Below are 16,984 nucleotides of genomic sequence, written 5' to 3'. Positions count from 1 at the left end.
TTATTTACGTTATTTACGTTATTTACGTTAATTATTTAATTTACGTTAATTATTTTATTTACGTTATTTGTATATCTATTTTTAATATTAAATTTTTATTGAAAATATTTCATAAATTTAAGTAAAATAAAGGGACATAATTGAATAAAATACATAATAGATGGTCTAAAGCAAGACAAGTTTCGGATAACTAAAACATTACAACAACTAAAAACACTATGTCATAAACTAAAACATCATAAAGCCAAAATATGATAAAAAAAAAATTACGATAAATCAAACACAACCACTAAAAATAACAACTCTTCTTTGAGGCATGAGTTTAATGATTATTGCCTCCATATTTTTGCCAGTTATGCTCAATTAAATCCTCTTTCAAAGAGTGATGAATTTGACTGCTACGTAAAGCTGTTATTCTCCCCAATAATGCGTTAATGGAGAAGGGTTGTCTAGTCTGGAACTCAAAGGGTTCACCATTATTCACTATGGCGGTTAAGCTCGAAAGGTCTTCTTCATAGTACCTTCGTAACACATCAGCTCGGACATACATATCTCGTTCATCCTGAACTATTATGTCGTGTAAGATGATACAAGCCTTCATTATATCGCCTAATATATCTTCATCGTAAGCCATAGATGGTTGTAGTACAATGGCGAATCTTGCTTGCAAAACTCCGAACGCACGTTCAACATCCTTACGAAATTGCACTTGTCTGTTAGCAAACAACCTTTCCGTTTCAAGTTGGGGACGAGAAAATCTTTGAATGAACGTAGCCCAATTTGGATAAATACCATCTGTGAGGTAGTACCCCATGTTGTATTCATGTCCGTTCACCTGAAAAGTTATAGGAGGTGCCTTACCTGTCAAAACATCATCAAAAACAGGAGAACGGTGCAGAACATTAAGGTCATTAGATGAACGAGGAATACCAAAAAATGAATGCCAAATCCATAGATCTTGATCTGCAACAGCTTCAAGAATTAGGAACGCTTTCCCGCTGCGTCCTTGGTATGGACCTCTCCATGCAGTAGGACAGTTCTTCCATTCCCAGTGCATACAATCAATACTACAGATCATTCCTGGAAATCCGCGCATTTCATTTTGATAAAGGAACCTCCTTAAGTCTTCATCAGTAGGACTTCTTAGGTAATCCTCTTCAAAATGCTTGATTACCCCTTGAGTGAAATGTAATAATGATTTTTTTGAAGTTGTTTCACCCATTCGCAGACATTAATCAATTACATCCGGAGCCAAACCATACGCTAACATCCTGATAGCTGCAGTGTATTTTTGCAATCCTGATAACCCTAATTTTCCGGCAGCATTTCTTCTCTGTTGCAAGAAAACATCATTTTCAACCACTTTGTTCATGATACGCAAAACAAAGGTCTTCTCATTCGAAACCTTCAACGAAACTGCTTGTTTGAATATACTGGATTTTCCGCAAAGTAATCCTTAAACAAGCGTTTATGCCCTTCTTCACGGTTTCTATCTGCTGGACTCGGAATGGTATCATTCTCATTTCGAAGTCTAGGACCTCGTGGAAAGAATGTGTTTGGTAGTGATGAGTGACAAATTCGTCAACAATTCGATAAACTTCTCCGTATGGATTTTCATCAGCAGATTCTGAGCTTGAACTGTATTCAAATAACATATTTTTGAGATATAGTAGAGTGTAATAATGAGAAGTGAGTGTGAGAAATGAGTTTGATAATGTGTGTGTATTTAAAGAGTAATGTGGATAAGAATATATGGATTACGTGATAAGATTTTACTGGATTTTATTGGATTTTCTAAGATTTTTCAAGATTCTCGATTGGTTGATAGGATTGTATGGAATACGTGATAAGATTTTTTTGGATTTTCTTAGATTTTCGATAAGATTTTTTTGGATTTTCTTAGATTTTCGATAAGATGTTATTGGATGTTCTTATATTTTGTTGATAAGATTTTCTTGATAAGATGTTATTGGATGTTCTTAGATTTTCTTAGATTTTCTATTGGTTGATAAGATTTTATGGATTTCTTGATAAGATTATATTGTACTTTCTTATAATATAATAACAACAATGTGTAAAATATTACTAAGCAATTAAAAATAATAATAATATATTACATAACACAAAACAATACAAAGTTAAAGACATAACACGAACTAATACAAGTTTAAAGGCACAACACGAATCAATACAAGCTTATTGAAAACTTATTAACTAGATTGTGACATAAAATTTAAACACATGAAATAAACTAAACATTAAACACTTTGCTAATTATCACCACCATAAAACTCCAACATCAATCTTGCCTTAAATTTTTCCTCATCAGGAGTTAGACAAGCCTTAGACACCAATGTTTGCAAGAAATCATGTTTCATTTTTTGCTTATCCAACTGAATTCTCTGTTCCTCTATGTCAAGTTGTGGCCTCTCATTATAGTCTTTTCTGCTTCTCGCTCGAATCTCTTTAAATTTAGTTCGTGCTCATTATTCCTCACTTCAGTGTTAGCTTGCAAACGACTTCCAAAAGACGAAACTACCTCTGATGATTCTGCCCTTTTTCCTTTTCTTCTGGCCTTAGCTTTCTTTACACCATCTGGTCTAGATATACCTCCAGATACGAAGCTCCCACCACTTGGCAAGACGGTGTCACCATCATCAACTCTAGTTCTCTTGCCACTTCCATCTCTCTCTTTTCAGTAGAAATTGGTAGACTGGCATCGTATGTTTCTCTCTCTGTCTTTCACATACCCCACCTCATCATCACCCTCCACTTTGGGTTTTCATTAGTAGGAATCTTCCAAGCATGCATCAATGTGAAGTTCTTTTTGTTTTTTGTGCGGAATAACTGGTGAGCGGTAGCAACTTGGTCCGCATCAGTATTCCCACTTGCAAATAACCTACCAGCCTTTTCAAAACTAGCAGCCCACAACATGATGTCTGGAGACATCCTTCCCCAATGACTCTCTAAACATTTTGCATTTCTTTCAGGAAGTTCGTACTGTAGACACCTACTTTTGTCCCCATTCCCGAAAGGGAAAGGTTCGATGATGTGAACATAAATCTCCACTTGACAACGCATCTCCTATAAAATAACAAATCTCAATCACCCTTTTCATTTCACTCAAAACCTGCTATTTATAGAAACCTGTTATTTATGGAAACCTGCTAAAAATAGTAACTGCCGTAATGGGTAGTTGTTAAAAGTGGCAAGTCATAAAAGATAGAAACCTGTCAGAATTAGGTGTTAAACTACAACATAAATCCTAAATGAGATAGAAATTATGAGAGAATCCTATTCCTAATATGATTCGAAAATAAGAGTCACGTATTAATTAAAATCCTAACGAGCCTAGAGTTCGTAACGGGCCCAGAAGCATCCCGTCATAAAATTGATACGCACTAAAAGACTCGATTAAGTCTCATACACTCCGGATTCTAAGAGTCCGAATCTGACAAAGAAACGGCCCAAACATCAATTTCAACGCCCAGCCCTGGGCGCTTAAATTGCATGGATCCTATTTTCAACGCCCAGAGCTGGGCGCCGAAATCTTTGACGCCCAGCCTTGGGCGCTGAAAATACCTAGGACGTGTTTTTTCCTAATTCCTCGAGGATTAGAGTTCTACAATTCTATCTTTCCACGAACTCTTTTCTATAAATAGGGCCCTTAAGTTCGACGTGAAAAAAACAACAACACACAATTATTATTCTGAGTATTGACTCTAAACCCCTAAGCCTAAGCCTCACGCTGCAAAACTGATCACGCGTTCTGTCGCAATCGATCCATAAATCGAACAGAACGTATCCCGTCCCATAATTTGAGATTCGTTAAATAAAAGGAGAAATAGCAAAGTCAAAGTGGTTAGTTTTCTGAGAACCGTGACGCACCTCTCAAGGGTGCGTCGTAATGTGTCCCTTTTCCATGGTTTAATTGCTTTCCTCTCCCTTATATGAACTGTTAAACTAACTAAAATCTGATTGTTCGATCACGCTTAATAAATATGATATTTTTGGGAAATTGGATTATCATGCTAGGTCCCTTAAAACAATCTAAATCAGATAATCGCGTTCGATCTAGTACAATACGTTGCATATTGTTAAAATCGACTCAGATTAGTTTAATAGTTAACGCATGTCCCTTCAATTATTTATGCTGAGCTAGTAAGGATATCCTGCCTCTGGAGTTATCGAAGAGCGAGTACTCCTCTCGGTAGTTACAGTCCCCCGAACCCTCAATCTCTACCCTGCGGGTGTACGTTGAGCGATCCTCACCACCAGGGATCACAAGGGAACCTACGGCCATCGTGGTCAAACATAATTGCACTCCCTTTATGTCACGATAACCGGGTTTTGTCAGCTTTTCTCATTGTCGTTAAAAACTGAATGGCGACTCCTATATTACTAGTCAATTGGGTGTAAACTCACAGGAAATCCATTTACACTTGATTTGACAAAAAGAAGCGTCACACCCACGAGGGACGAGGTCACGCATTAGCCTCGTGCTTTTTCGACCCCCTCACACGTACGGTCTACCGACTTGAATTTGGCTATAGCGTGCAACAGCTTGCCTCCAAATATCAGCTTTTCTTATGTTGGTGCCTATAATCTGATCGGAGCAAACTTTAATGTAGGAATCAACCAGAGCTTCATCCTCCTGAATCGACCAACTTCGAGACTGGGATGCAACCTTAATTGGTTGATTTGGGTTGACGGGCAATGGATGTGTCATGATCGGTTCCTGTGTCTCCATAACACGTTCCTCTATAGCTTCACGGTCAACAATAGAGTTAGCATAAAAAGATTGTTGGAAAATTTGAGAGGAAGAATTACCCTGCGAATAAGAATCACAGCCGGGATGCTGATTATTGTCAGAGTTGAGATCAAAATCACCAAAATTGTTTTCCAAATTTTGAGAATAGTAATTAGGGTCCATTTTATTTTTAAAAAATACGCAAGCACACTAATAATAATAATGATAGTAACAATAATAATAATGACAATAATAATAATAATGACAATAATAATAAACTAAACAACAACAATAATAATAATAATAATAATAATAATAATAATAATAATAATAATAATAATAATAAATAATAATAATTATTATTATTATTATTATGATAAAATTAATAAATAACAACCGGAAATAAAATTTTCCAAAATATATGTTACTGGAATGTTCAGTAAATTCCAAAAAATAACACAAATTATAGTAATACTTAGTATTAAAAATGATTTTGATGATTTTAGAGAGAGAAAAATGATTTTTGAAAGTGTGTCAAAATATAGCAAATTTGGTCTCTATTTATAGATCTTGAAATTTTATGACCGTTGGTATAATTATTTTTTTTTAAAATTATTTACGCCAAAATTAACCGTTAACAAAAATATAGCCGTTTGCAAAAACAAGTAAATCTCTGATTTACAAAGTGACACATGGCAAGCGGTGGTTGGACCACTTGCTGCCATGTCAGTTGCTTTTAATTACATTACTTGGATTCTTGTGCAAAATTCCCGTTGGAATGCAAAACAAACAGCAACAATGCAAAAATCTCTCACGTGTACTACCCAATTCCAACTGAACAATGATAGTTGTGGGCCCTTTATTTTCGGCGAGCAATACAGTAGTTTAGCATGCCTCGCGTGCTTTTTTTATTTTCCTCGTGAGTGACTTTACATGTCCCCATTGATGTAGTGCGTGTGTTTTTTTTCCTCGCCATTTTATGCTCGTGAGCACTTTTTTTGCCCATTGGTGGGACCACTCCCATCAATGGGGAAAAAAAATTCCTCGCCACTATCTCTCTACCACTTTCTTACTCCTCCACATCATTTTCGTCACATACAAATTTTGTTACAACAAACTCATCCCACCAACGAGCAAAAAAAAAATCTCCTCACCACTTTTACTTTTACTATTCACTAAACCCCACTACACTTTCTATTTCACACATACTCAATCCATTTTGTATTTACTCAATTATATTAATAACTTAAATGAATTTTAATAATTAGTTAAGATAAATTATTTAATTTACGTTAATTATTTTATTTACGTTATTTACGTTAATTATTTAATTTACGTTAATTATTTTATTTACGTTATTTTTATATCTATTTTTAATATTAAATTTTTTATTGAAAATATTTCATAAATTTAAATAAAATAAAGGGACATAATTGAATAAAATACATAATAGATGGACTAAAGCAAGACAAGTTTCGGATAACTAAAACATTACAACAAATAAAAACACTATGTCATAAACTAAAACATCATAAAGCCAAAATATGATTAAAAAAAAATTACGATAAATCAAACACAACCACTAAAAATAACAACTCTTCTTCGAGGCATGAGTTTAATGATTATTGCCTCCATATTTTTGCCAGTTATGCTCAATTAAATCCTCTTTCAAAGAGTGATGAATTTGACTGCTACGCAAAGCTTTTAATCTCCCCAATTATGCGTTAATGGAGAAGGGTTGTCCAGTCTGGAACTCAAAGGGTTCACCATTATTCACTGTTGCGGTTAAGCTCGAAAGGTCTTCTTCATAGTACCTTCGTAACACATCAGGTGTCCGCGCAAAAGGAAAATACGTAGCACAAAAAAAAACGTTCGTTAAAAGAATTGCTACGAGGGCGTAAGAAAAGCACTCGATTCTAAAAGCGACTCATAAAAAAATTAATAACTCTTTGCGTCGTTGTTAGGCTTCCTACGACGACAATGCTCGGCACCAAAACCGAACATGCTAATAATTATGAATGTCACACGGGCAAGTGTTTCGAAAATCCAAAGAATGACCAAAAGAAAGAACTAAAAAGTGTACCAACAAAAGAAAGAGTGAAAAACCAATAGAGAGAGTCGAAGTCTAGACTAAGTAATACTTGAAACTTTGGGACCTAAACTTTAGCTTATCTTATGCATAGGACTGGTCCTGCCACTTGGTGCCGATCGGGAAATCAAAGGTTAGTACGTCTCGAAGATATATCGCCAACACCAGGTTTAGTGACTCCAAGCTCCGTCCGTCCTTCCCCATTTCAAGGACCTCCGCTCCCCCAAACTCGATTCGCACCCTCAAACATGTCTATAGAAGAGTTACAGAACCAAATAACCCAAATGACCCTGCTCGTGAACCAACTAAAAGTGGAAAACAAATCCTTAGCGGCTGCGCAAGCCAAACATTTTGAATTACTGGTCATTTGGCCTCCTGAAGCCGAATTAGCCCAAAAATTCATTGACAATCTGGACCCAACTTACAAACAACATCTTAGATACTTGAGCCTTGATACCTTCAAGAGGGTTTATGATATGGGAATAAAGATCGAGGATGACCCCACAAAAACAGTACAACGCAAACCTGCATACAAGAGTAGCACCTACCGCAGGGGCCCCATGCCCCAAGCCCAAAAGGTCCATGCTGTAACCCGAAGGAGCCCGGGAAGGTGGACCCGAAATCGAAAGTTTGCCCCACTCGGGTCGACTTTGGTACACGCCTTCGAAAGACTAACCAATCAAGGAAAGTTGAGACCTATAGGCCCCACCCGTGACCCTCCTGTCAAGAGCAAATATTGGGTCGAAGGTACTTATTGCAAGTTCCATCAAGGAAATGGGCATGACACCGAAAACTGCTGGGACCTAAAAAACACGATCCATGATATGATAGAGGAAATAAAACCTCTCCCCAACGTTGGCAAACCCAACAACAACAAGAGCCCACTCGACTCTTGTCACATCTCTCTCGACCTACCAGAAAATGAGAACTTCGACCCTACGGTGTACATTACACCTCAAGGTGCACCACTCGCTGTGGTCCCTATGGATCGAATCGAGAGAGAAGTATGCGGTGTGTGGGATGATGATGCTAAAGATATCTACCTGTCTCAAGAATCGGGCCAGGACCTCTTTACTGAAACTTGGCCCAGATTTGAAGTTTCCCATAACTGCCACACCTTGGATGAGGCACCCCACCTCACCAAGACTAAAACAGCTGAAATATTGGACAACCAACCTTTATGGACATTGTTTAACGAATCGAGGCCTGTGGAGGACGAGACTGTGATGACTACCCTAGCTTTACAAGATGAAGGTTTCGATCCAACCCGGTTAATCGCTCCTGCATCAACACTAGAAGAATCGAGAACGGATGGGTGAAGACATATCAGTGGGTCAATGCAAAAGGAATAGAATTCAAGATGAGTACCGGTGAAGGACCGAAGTTTTACGAGACTAAACCCAAGGCTTGAGCCACATAGAGCACCTTAATAAAAAGCGCCTAGTAGTTCTTTAGATTGGTAGAAAAATAATAAAGACTTTAGATGGTCCTAAGACCCCTTAGAATATAGGTCAAGTTTATTTCAGTGTGTTTTCCTTACTTTCCAAATTAATAAAGGCATAATATTCCTCCTAAAACACTTTATTTCTAACACTAAAAGAGCACCAAACGTACTTGCAAAGAGGCGGCCCACTCTAGGCCCAATAAAACAAGGCCCACTCGGTCTTGAATCGTGACATCGAAATTCATCAAACCACAAAAGAGAACCACATTATCATATTACCAAAACATGAGGGTCTAACCCACGCAACCCAAAGAAATCAAAAGGAAATCAAATTCAAACAATACAAAGGTTGCTCAAGAAAAAACTCATAAAAAATAGACACCGCCCCCCGCATCAACACGCACCTCAGCCCATCCAAAATCCTATACAATAATCTTCATATCTTCCACACACTAACCCCATTCTCAAAACTGTTTCGAGTCACGAATAGAAAAAAATAATCCGAACAAAAATGCATCTCACGCTAACAGTCAAAAAAGTCTCCGAAGTAGCCTCAAAATTGATTTTAAATACGAGCAAATATCAAAGCACTAAAACAAAAAAAAAGAGAGAAAAAAAATATGCAAGAACACGTGAAGCAAAGCGTCAAAATTGACGCCCAAATCATTTTCAGCGCCCAGGGCTGGGCGCCGAAATCTTTGACGCCCCAGCCTGGGCGTTGAAACTCTCTGCCTGCCTAAATTTTTTTAGAAGTGCTCGTCATTTTATCCGCACATAACAGAAAAATAACGAACACTTGGGGGGTACAACACGTATCCAAATAGGCTCACCAAAAAATATAGCCATACAAAAGTAGTCGAATTTCATTTTTTACGCGACTTACGGCAAACAAAAAACGGCAGACAAAAATAATGATAATACTTCACTCATTTGACCGGTTAAGTAATATGCTTCCATCTCAGGGCATATCTATCAAAATCCGGCATCTTAGAATTTATTCTAGCTAGAACTACGCGCGACCTGATTCTGACAAGATACGTAGGCAATCCTTACCAAGGATTCGGTCCAATAAAAAAAACATATATAAAATGTGCAAAAAGTGTTAGACATATAAAAATAAAAAAAAGGGGAGAAACAAAAAATGAAAAATAAAATACGCCTATATTGAAAAATAATAAGAAGGAAAACAAAGTGCTAAGAAATGAAAAAACAAACACAACTGAAATAAATAAAGGGCACCTACACCCTAGCAAGAACTACACTACTCTGGTTCTTCCGGATCATCAAATAAAGTCTTGTAGAGGGCAATGTTCGCAGGATCCACCCCAACAGTCTTCTGCGCTGCCCCTATATCAATATCCATAAGAACCGGCTCCTGGACACTAACTTCCAAAGATGCCAAGGCTTCAGAAACATTCTCAGTTATAGCCCGCTCAGCCTCAAGGGCACAGACAATGGTGGGAGAAGGATTATTATCATCAACTAGACTAGTCACTGTTTCTACAGGCGGCTGAGCCTTCCTAACCCATACATTGTTCCGGCGACGATCTCCGCGAGAGTTTGCATTTCTTTTAACAACAGCAGGCCCCTTCATGTTAGGCATCTTTTTAGGCCTGGAACTGGAACGGGGAGGAACTTCCTTTCGCTTTCGATCAGGACGAGCTTCCACAGTCTTAATACCATGGGTACGAGGTTTGGCAGAATCAGGACCCTCATACTTAACACGAATACGAGGTATTAAAAGCTCAGCCGGCTCCCCATTTCGAGCCTCGGTCCTCACAGCTTTATGATCGAAGCTCATCCACAACTTGTAGTTTTCAGAAAGACCCACAAAGCCATTTGTAGCTACGGCCCAACGCGGGAGACCATCATAATACTTAGCCCACGCTAGAACCCGTGCTTGTGAAAAGGCCGCTACTTTAGGTGGTACCGTATCAGAAAGGGGGATAGTCTGCCTTAAACCGTATTGACGCATGACTCGGTAAGGGAAAATATAAGTGGGCCGAGATAGCCCCAACAAAGAAACATAAACCGATACATCAGAACCCCCCGTCATAGTAGTCAAACCCCACCATGGTACCACCCACTTAATAGAACAGGTGCCATGAGTAAAAAGGGAGGCCCATTCGGCCTCGTCCTGGCCTCGGTGCAAATATTTTCGGTTACCCAAGGCTATAGGGCGATAATGTTTAGGATCGGCAGGAGCTTCCAAGAGCCTAAGCCGTTCCACGAGCCAAATCTGCAAAAAATGGGTACGATAAAAAAAATAATGAAAAGAAAACGGTTCCTGGGGCGCAGTTTCAACGCCCAGGACCAGGCGCCGATAATTCTAGCGCCCAGCCCTGGGCGCTGAAACTCAGCCCCAAGGCAGGACGAATAAAAAATATATATGAAAAAAACGTATACGTGCGCAAAAAAAAAATCGATTACCTGCAGTAATAAGGGGCTTCCCTTAAAATATTCAGATTTGGCATCCTTCTTCAGCTCATCCGCACTCAGCAAAGTCTCGGCAACAACCAACGGCATAATAGAATAGCAACTTTCCATCTGGCTAATCAAGGGGATCAACCTTATGTCACCGAACTCACCATTGTTATTCGACAGCAAAAAATGATTCAACAAGCAAAATACAAGGGCTCGAACATTCAATTTCTGTTCGGTCATATTCTTACTAGGCCTAAAGAGGTGTTTTACAAGTTTTGCCAAATTAACCTCATCACCTACAACAATCTCAGCAAGCATGTTAGCATCTAGTCCTAGGAAAGCCCCTATGGTTGTTTTACTCTCTTCAATAGTGCCAGGAGTGGCAGGGGTAGCATTAGTAGGATAACCAAGGATCGCAGCAAATTTATCTGGCAAAGGACATATTTCGTTGCCCCGAAAGACAAAAACATGATGATCGGAATCCCAAAAGCTTAGGGCTGCGTGCAGAAAATTATAGTCAATGTTAATTTGTTGTAAGCCTAAAAGTGCCTCTAAGTGGTATTCTTTCAACAAGGCCTTTTCTGTAGGAGTAAGGGCCCGTAGCCAACGCCTAACAGCCCGTTGGAGTGAGAAAGTAGGAATCGACACGACGAAAGCAAGGGGTAACTAAAACGCAGCAAAGAAAGAAGGAAATTGAGATTGATGGAAAATAGGGACGTATCTAGCCCCTATATATAGCTGAACGCATCAAGTGACATCGTGATCCCATTCGGAAACGCGTTAAGAAATCCGAAAGTCAAAATTCGCCAGGAAAGGACTTTCAGCGCCCATAGCTGGGTGCCGAAATAATTAACGCCCAGCCTTGGGCGCCGGAAATGTAGCCCAAGGCCCAGATTTCACAAAACGCGGAACAGGAAAGGACTTAAAACCGTGTTGCCAGACACGAGGCCCCATTGCAATTAAGATTAAGCCCAAAAGCACCTTTAGCTCCCAAATAGCAAAAATGAATGTTAGAACTTGGTCGAAACTTAGACTTGTCTCAAGGAATATGTGTACACTTTTCAAACCAAATATGAACAAAATAAATATCAAGGTCATTCTTCGAAACACCAAAAAAATATTGTTATGTCGTTAGTTTCTCAAAAAGAAAAATGTTTGTCTGTCAAAAGATTAATCCGGGCCAAGCTAAACCGGATGTTATTTGAAAATAAACTTTGTCGCCCGAAAACTGAAGTCGCACTCCACGACTTCGCCAAAATAGCACACCACTATAAAGGCCGCTCGCACGTACGAGCGCGACCCCAAATATGATTAAAAGACGTTATAAACGTCCCCCTCTTGGCGAAAAGTAACCGACAAGCCCAAGTGCTTGGGGGCTCGCGGAAAAAAATATATACTCCAACAAAGAGTGTGCGGAGTCAAAATCATATTTCCGGACTACGCTATACGCAGTCCCATGTTTAGGTAAGCTCAAAAGAACGGGTTTCGACCTCAAGGAAAGGTCGCCGTTGACACTCGTACATAGTCTCCTAATCAAGGACCCAGGTAGTGGAAAAATTGAGCCGAAAAGACTAGCTCAAAACCACGAAAGAAGATAACCACAAAACAATGGTCCGTCTAAGCACGTTGTCAATCCACATTCAGGTTACAACTAAATCCGAGCATCCCTCGAAAGAATTCGCTCCTGCGAGAATGAATAAGAAAAGAAATTCTCAAAAGAAATCACAATGAACAAAAGCAATAGGAACTTGCCTATCTTCAGCGGGCAAGACCGCGTCACCAACCACGCGAGTTCCAAGTCGAAAAAAAAAAAAAAACGAATTCAGGGACGTCCACCCTTAGCGGACAGGCTCGCCATCTTTAGCCGGCGGGGTCTACGTCACTAACCGCGTAGGTCCTTATTTTCAAAAACATCAAAAAATAGATTCGTCCACTTCTATCGGACGGGGTGTCCACCCTTAGCGGACAGGCTCGCATCTTCAGCCGGCGGGGTCTGCGTCACTCACCGCACAGGTCCTTAGTCGCTGCAGCGATAACTTTCTTTGGTTTTCCGTTTTTCCCAAAAAACGATGTAAATAGCCTTTGGTTTTCCGTTTTCCCCAAAAACGATGTGAGTAGCCTTTGGTTTTCCGTTTTTCCCAAAAACGATGTGAGTAGCCTTTGGTTTTCCGTTTTTCCCAAAAAACAATGTGAGTAGCCTTTGGTTTTCCGTTTTTCCCAAAAACGATGTGAGTAGCTTTTGGTTTTCCGTTTTTCCTAAAAACGATGTGAGTAGCCTTTGGTTTTCCGTTTTTCCCAAAAACGATGTGAGTAGCTTTTGGTTTTCCGTTTTTCCAAAAAAGAGCGATGTGAGTAGTTATTGGTTTTCCGTTTTTCCAAAAAAAGAGCGATGTGAGTAGTTTTTCCTTTTTTCCAAAAATTAAAGTATTGGTTTTCCGTTTTTTCCAAAATGAACGATGTGCTGGATTTTCCTTCGTTTTACGTCCTATAAAAACAAGGGGGTTTTCTCGTTTAGCTAACCCTGAAAATGAGAATCTTTAAAAACATTTTTACCTCGTGATTGGGCTTGGCCAGGCCCAATTACACTTTATAGCTTTGATTTCGAAAACATCTGTAGATACTCCCAATGACAAAGTGATGGAGTTTCTATACATCTTTAGATCCTTCCAATGACAAAGTGAGGAAGTTTCTATACTATTCGTTGACTAATCCCAATGACACGTGAGGGATATGTCGACACTTCAAGTGATGACCCTTAAGTCAAATGTTATCACTCGGGGGATCGTGAGACCCTCGCAAAAACAGGTCACCATGGCTTGTGTGACGCACTCCGTCTAGTACTTTGACCATCGTCTTGCTCCAAGATTCAGTCAAAGTGGGGGCTAACTGTAGACACCTACTTTTGTCCCCATTCCCGAAAGGGAAAGGTTCGATGATGAGAACATAAATCTCCACTTGACAACGCATCTCCTATAAAATAACAAATCTCAATCACCCTTTTCATTTCACTCAAAACCTGCTATTTATAGAAACCTGCTATTTATGGAAACCTGCTAAAAATAGTAACTGTCGTAATGGGTAGTTGTTAAAAGTTTCAAGTCATAAAAGATAGAAACCTGTCAGAATTAGGTGTTGCACTCCAACATAAATCCTAAATGAGATAGAAATTATGAGAGAATCCTATTCCTAATATGATTCGAAAATAAGAGTCACGTATTAATTAAAATCCTAACGAGCCTAGAGTTCGTAACGGGCCCAGACGCATCCTGTCATAAAATTGATACGCACTAAAAGACTCGATTAAGTCTCATACACTCCGGATTCTAAGAGTCCGAATCTGACAAAGAAACGGCCCAAACATCAATTTCAACGCCCAGCCATGGGCGCTGAAATTGCATGGATCCTATTTTCAACGCCCAGAGCTGGGCGCCGAAATCTTTGACGCCCAGCCTTGGGCGCTGAAAATACCTGGGACGTGTTTTTTCCTAATTCCTCGAGGATTAGAGTTCTACAATTCTATCTTTCCACGAACTCTTTTCTATAAATAGGGCCCTTAAGTTCGACGTGAAAAAAACAACAACACACAATTATTATTCTGAGTATTGACTCTAAACCCCTAAGCCTAAGCCTCATGCTGCAAAACTGATCACGCGTTCTGTCGCAATCGATCCATAAATCGAACAGAACGTATCCCGTCCCATAATTTGAGATTCGTTAAATAAAAGGAGAAATAGCAAAGTCAAAGTGGTTAGTTTTCTGAGAACCGTGACGCACCTCTCAAGGGTGCGTCGTAATGTGTCCCTTTTCCATGGTTTAATTGCTTTCCTCGCCCTTTTATGAACTGTTAAACTAACTAAAATCTGATTGTTCGATCACGCTTAATAAATATGATATTTTTGGGAAATTGGATTATCATGCTAGGTCCCTTAAAACAATCTAAATCAGATAATCGCGTTCGATCTAGTACTATAGGTTGCATATTGTTAAAATCGACTCAGATTAGTTTAATAGTTAACGCATGTCCCTTCAATTATTTATGCTGAGCTAGTAAGGATATCCTGCCTCTGGAGTTATCGAAGAGCGAGTACTCCTCTCGGTAGTTACAGTCCCCCGAACCCTCAATCTCTACCCTGCGGGTGTACGTTGAGCGATCCCCACCACCAGGGATCACAAGGGAACCTACGGCCATCGTGGTCAAACACAATTGCACTCCCTTTATGTCACGATAACCGGGTTTTGTCAGTTTTTCTCATTGTCGTTAAAAACTGAATGGCGACTCCTATATTACTAGTCAATTGGGTGTAAACTCACAGGAAATCCAATTACACTTGATTTGACAAAAAGAAGCGTCACACCCACGAGGGACGAGGTCACGCATTAGCCTCGTGCTTTTTCGACCCCCTCACACGTAACGTCTAACGACTTGAATTTGGCTATAGCGCGGAGCAGCTTGCCTCCAAATATCAGCTTTTCTTATGTTGGTGCCTATAATCTGATCGGAGCAAACTTTAATGTAGGAATCAACCAGAGCTTCATCCTCCTGAATCGACCAACTTCGAGACCGAGATGCAACCTTAATTGGTTGATTTGGGTTGACGGGCAATGGATGTGTCATGATCGGTTCCTGTGTCTCCATAACACGTTCCTCTATAGCTTCACGGTCAACAATAGAGTTAGCATAAAAAGATTGTTGGAAATTTTGAGAGGAAGAATTACCCTGCGAATAAGAATCACAGCCGGGATGCTGATTGTTGTCAGAGTTGAGATCAAAATCACCAAAATTGTTTTCCAAATTTTGAGAATAGTAATTAGGGTCCATTTTATTTTTAAAAAATACGCAAGCACACTAATAATAATAATGACAGTAACAATAATAATAATGACAATAATAATAATAATGACAATAATAATAAACTAAACAATAATAATAATAATAATAATAATTATTATTATTATTATTATTATTATTATTATGATAAAATTAATAAATAACAACCGGAAATAAAATTTTCGAAAATATATGCTACTGGAATGTTCAGTAAATTCAAAAAAATAACACAAATTATAGTAATACTTAGTATTAAAAATGATTTTGATGATTTTAGAGAGAGAAAAATGATTTTTGAAAGTGTGTCAAAATATAGTAAATTTGGTCTCTATTTATAGATCTTGAAATTTTATGATCGTTGGTATAATCGTTTTTTTAAAAAAAATTATTTACGGCAAAATTAGCCGTTAACAAAAATATAGCCGTTTACTGCCATGTCAAGCGGTGGTTGGACCACTTGCTGCTATGTCAGTTGCTTTTAATTACATTACTTGGATTCTTGTGCAAAATTCCCGTTGGAATGCAAAACAAACAACAACAATGCAAAAATCTATCACGTGTACTACCCAATTCCAACTGAACATGATAGTTGTGGGCCCTTTATTTTCGGCGAGCAATACAGTAATTTAGCATGCCTCGCGTGCTTTTTTTATTTTCCTCGTGAGTGACTTTACATGTCCCCACTGATGTAGTGCGTGTGTTTTTTTTTCCTCGCCATTTTATGCTCGTGAGCACTTTTTTTGCCCATTGGTGGGACCACTCCCATCAATGGGGAAAAAAACTCCTCACCACTATCTCTCTACCACTTTCTTACTCCTCCACATCACTTTCGTCACATACAAATTTTGTTACAACAAACTCATCCCACCAACGAGCAAAAAAAAAATCTCCTCACCACTTTTACTTTTACTATTCACTAAACCCCACCACACTTTCTATTTCACACATACTCAATCCATTTTGTATTTATTCAATTATATTAATAACTTAAATGAATTTTAATAATTAGTTAAGATAAATTATTTAATTTACGTTAATTATTTTATTTACGTTAATTATTTAATTTACGTTAATTATTTTATTTACGTTATTTTTATATCTATTTTTAATATTAAATTTTTTATTGAAAATATTTCATAAATTTAAATAAAATAAAGGGACATAATTGAATAAAATACATAATAGATGGACTAAAGCAAGACAAGTTTCGGATAACTAAAACATTACAACAAATAAAAACACTATGTCATAAACTAAAACATCATAAAGCCAAAATATGATTAAAAAAAAATTACGATAAATCAAACACAACCACTAAAAATAACAACTCTTCTTCGAGGGATGAGTTTAATGATTATTGCCTCCATATTTTTGCCAGTTATGCTCAATTAAATCCTCTTTCAAAGAGTGATGAATTTGACTGCTACGGAAAGCTGTTATTCTCCCCAA

General features: G+C 38.4%; 1 protein-coding gene across 1 annotated transcript; it reads right to left on the bottom strand.

Annotated features, from left to right (window-relative positions):
* Positions 1-322: 322 nt before the first annotated feature.
* On the bottom strand, positions 323-1,222 carry LOC130463371 (uncharacterized). Its single transcript, XM_056832480.1, has one exon. It carries the CDS (start codon positions 1,220-1,222, stop codon positions 323-325), a length of 900 nt encoding a protein of 299 aa, XP_056688458.1.
* Between the last annotated feature and the right edge of the window lie 15,762 nt (positions 1,223-16,984).

Source organism: Spinacia oleracea, chromosome 6, assembly GCF_020520425.1.
Source record: "Spinacia oleracea cultivar Varoflay chromosome 6, BTI_SOV_V1, whole genome shotgun sequence".
In the NCBI taxonomy this organism is placed as follows: Eukaryota; Viridiplantae; Streptophyta; class Magnoliopsida; order Caryophyllales; family Amaranthaceae; genus Spinacia; species Spinacia oleracea.
The sequence above is the reverse complement of the archived record's forward strand: the minus strand, read 5'-3'. Positions and strand labels throughout refer to the sequence as shown.

Bases quoted from the DNA above. Each gene is read 5' to 3' on its own strand.
- LOC130463371 (XM_056832480.1), bottom strand. From the start codon at position 1,222: ATGGGTGAAACAACTTCAAAAAAATCATTATTACATTTCACTCAAGGG.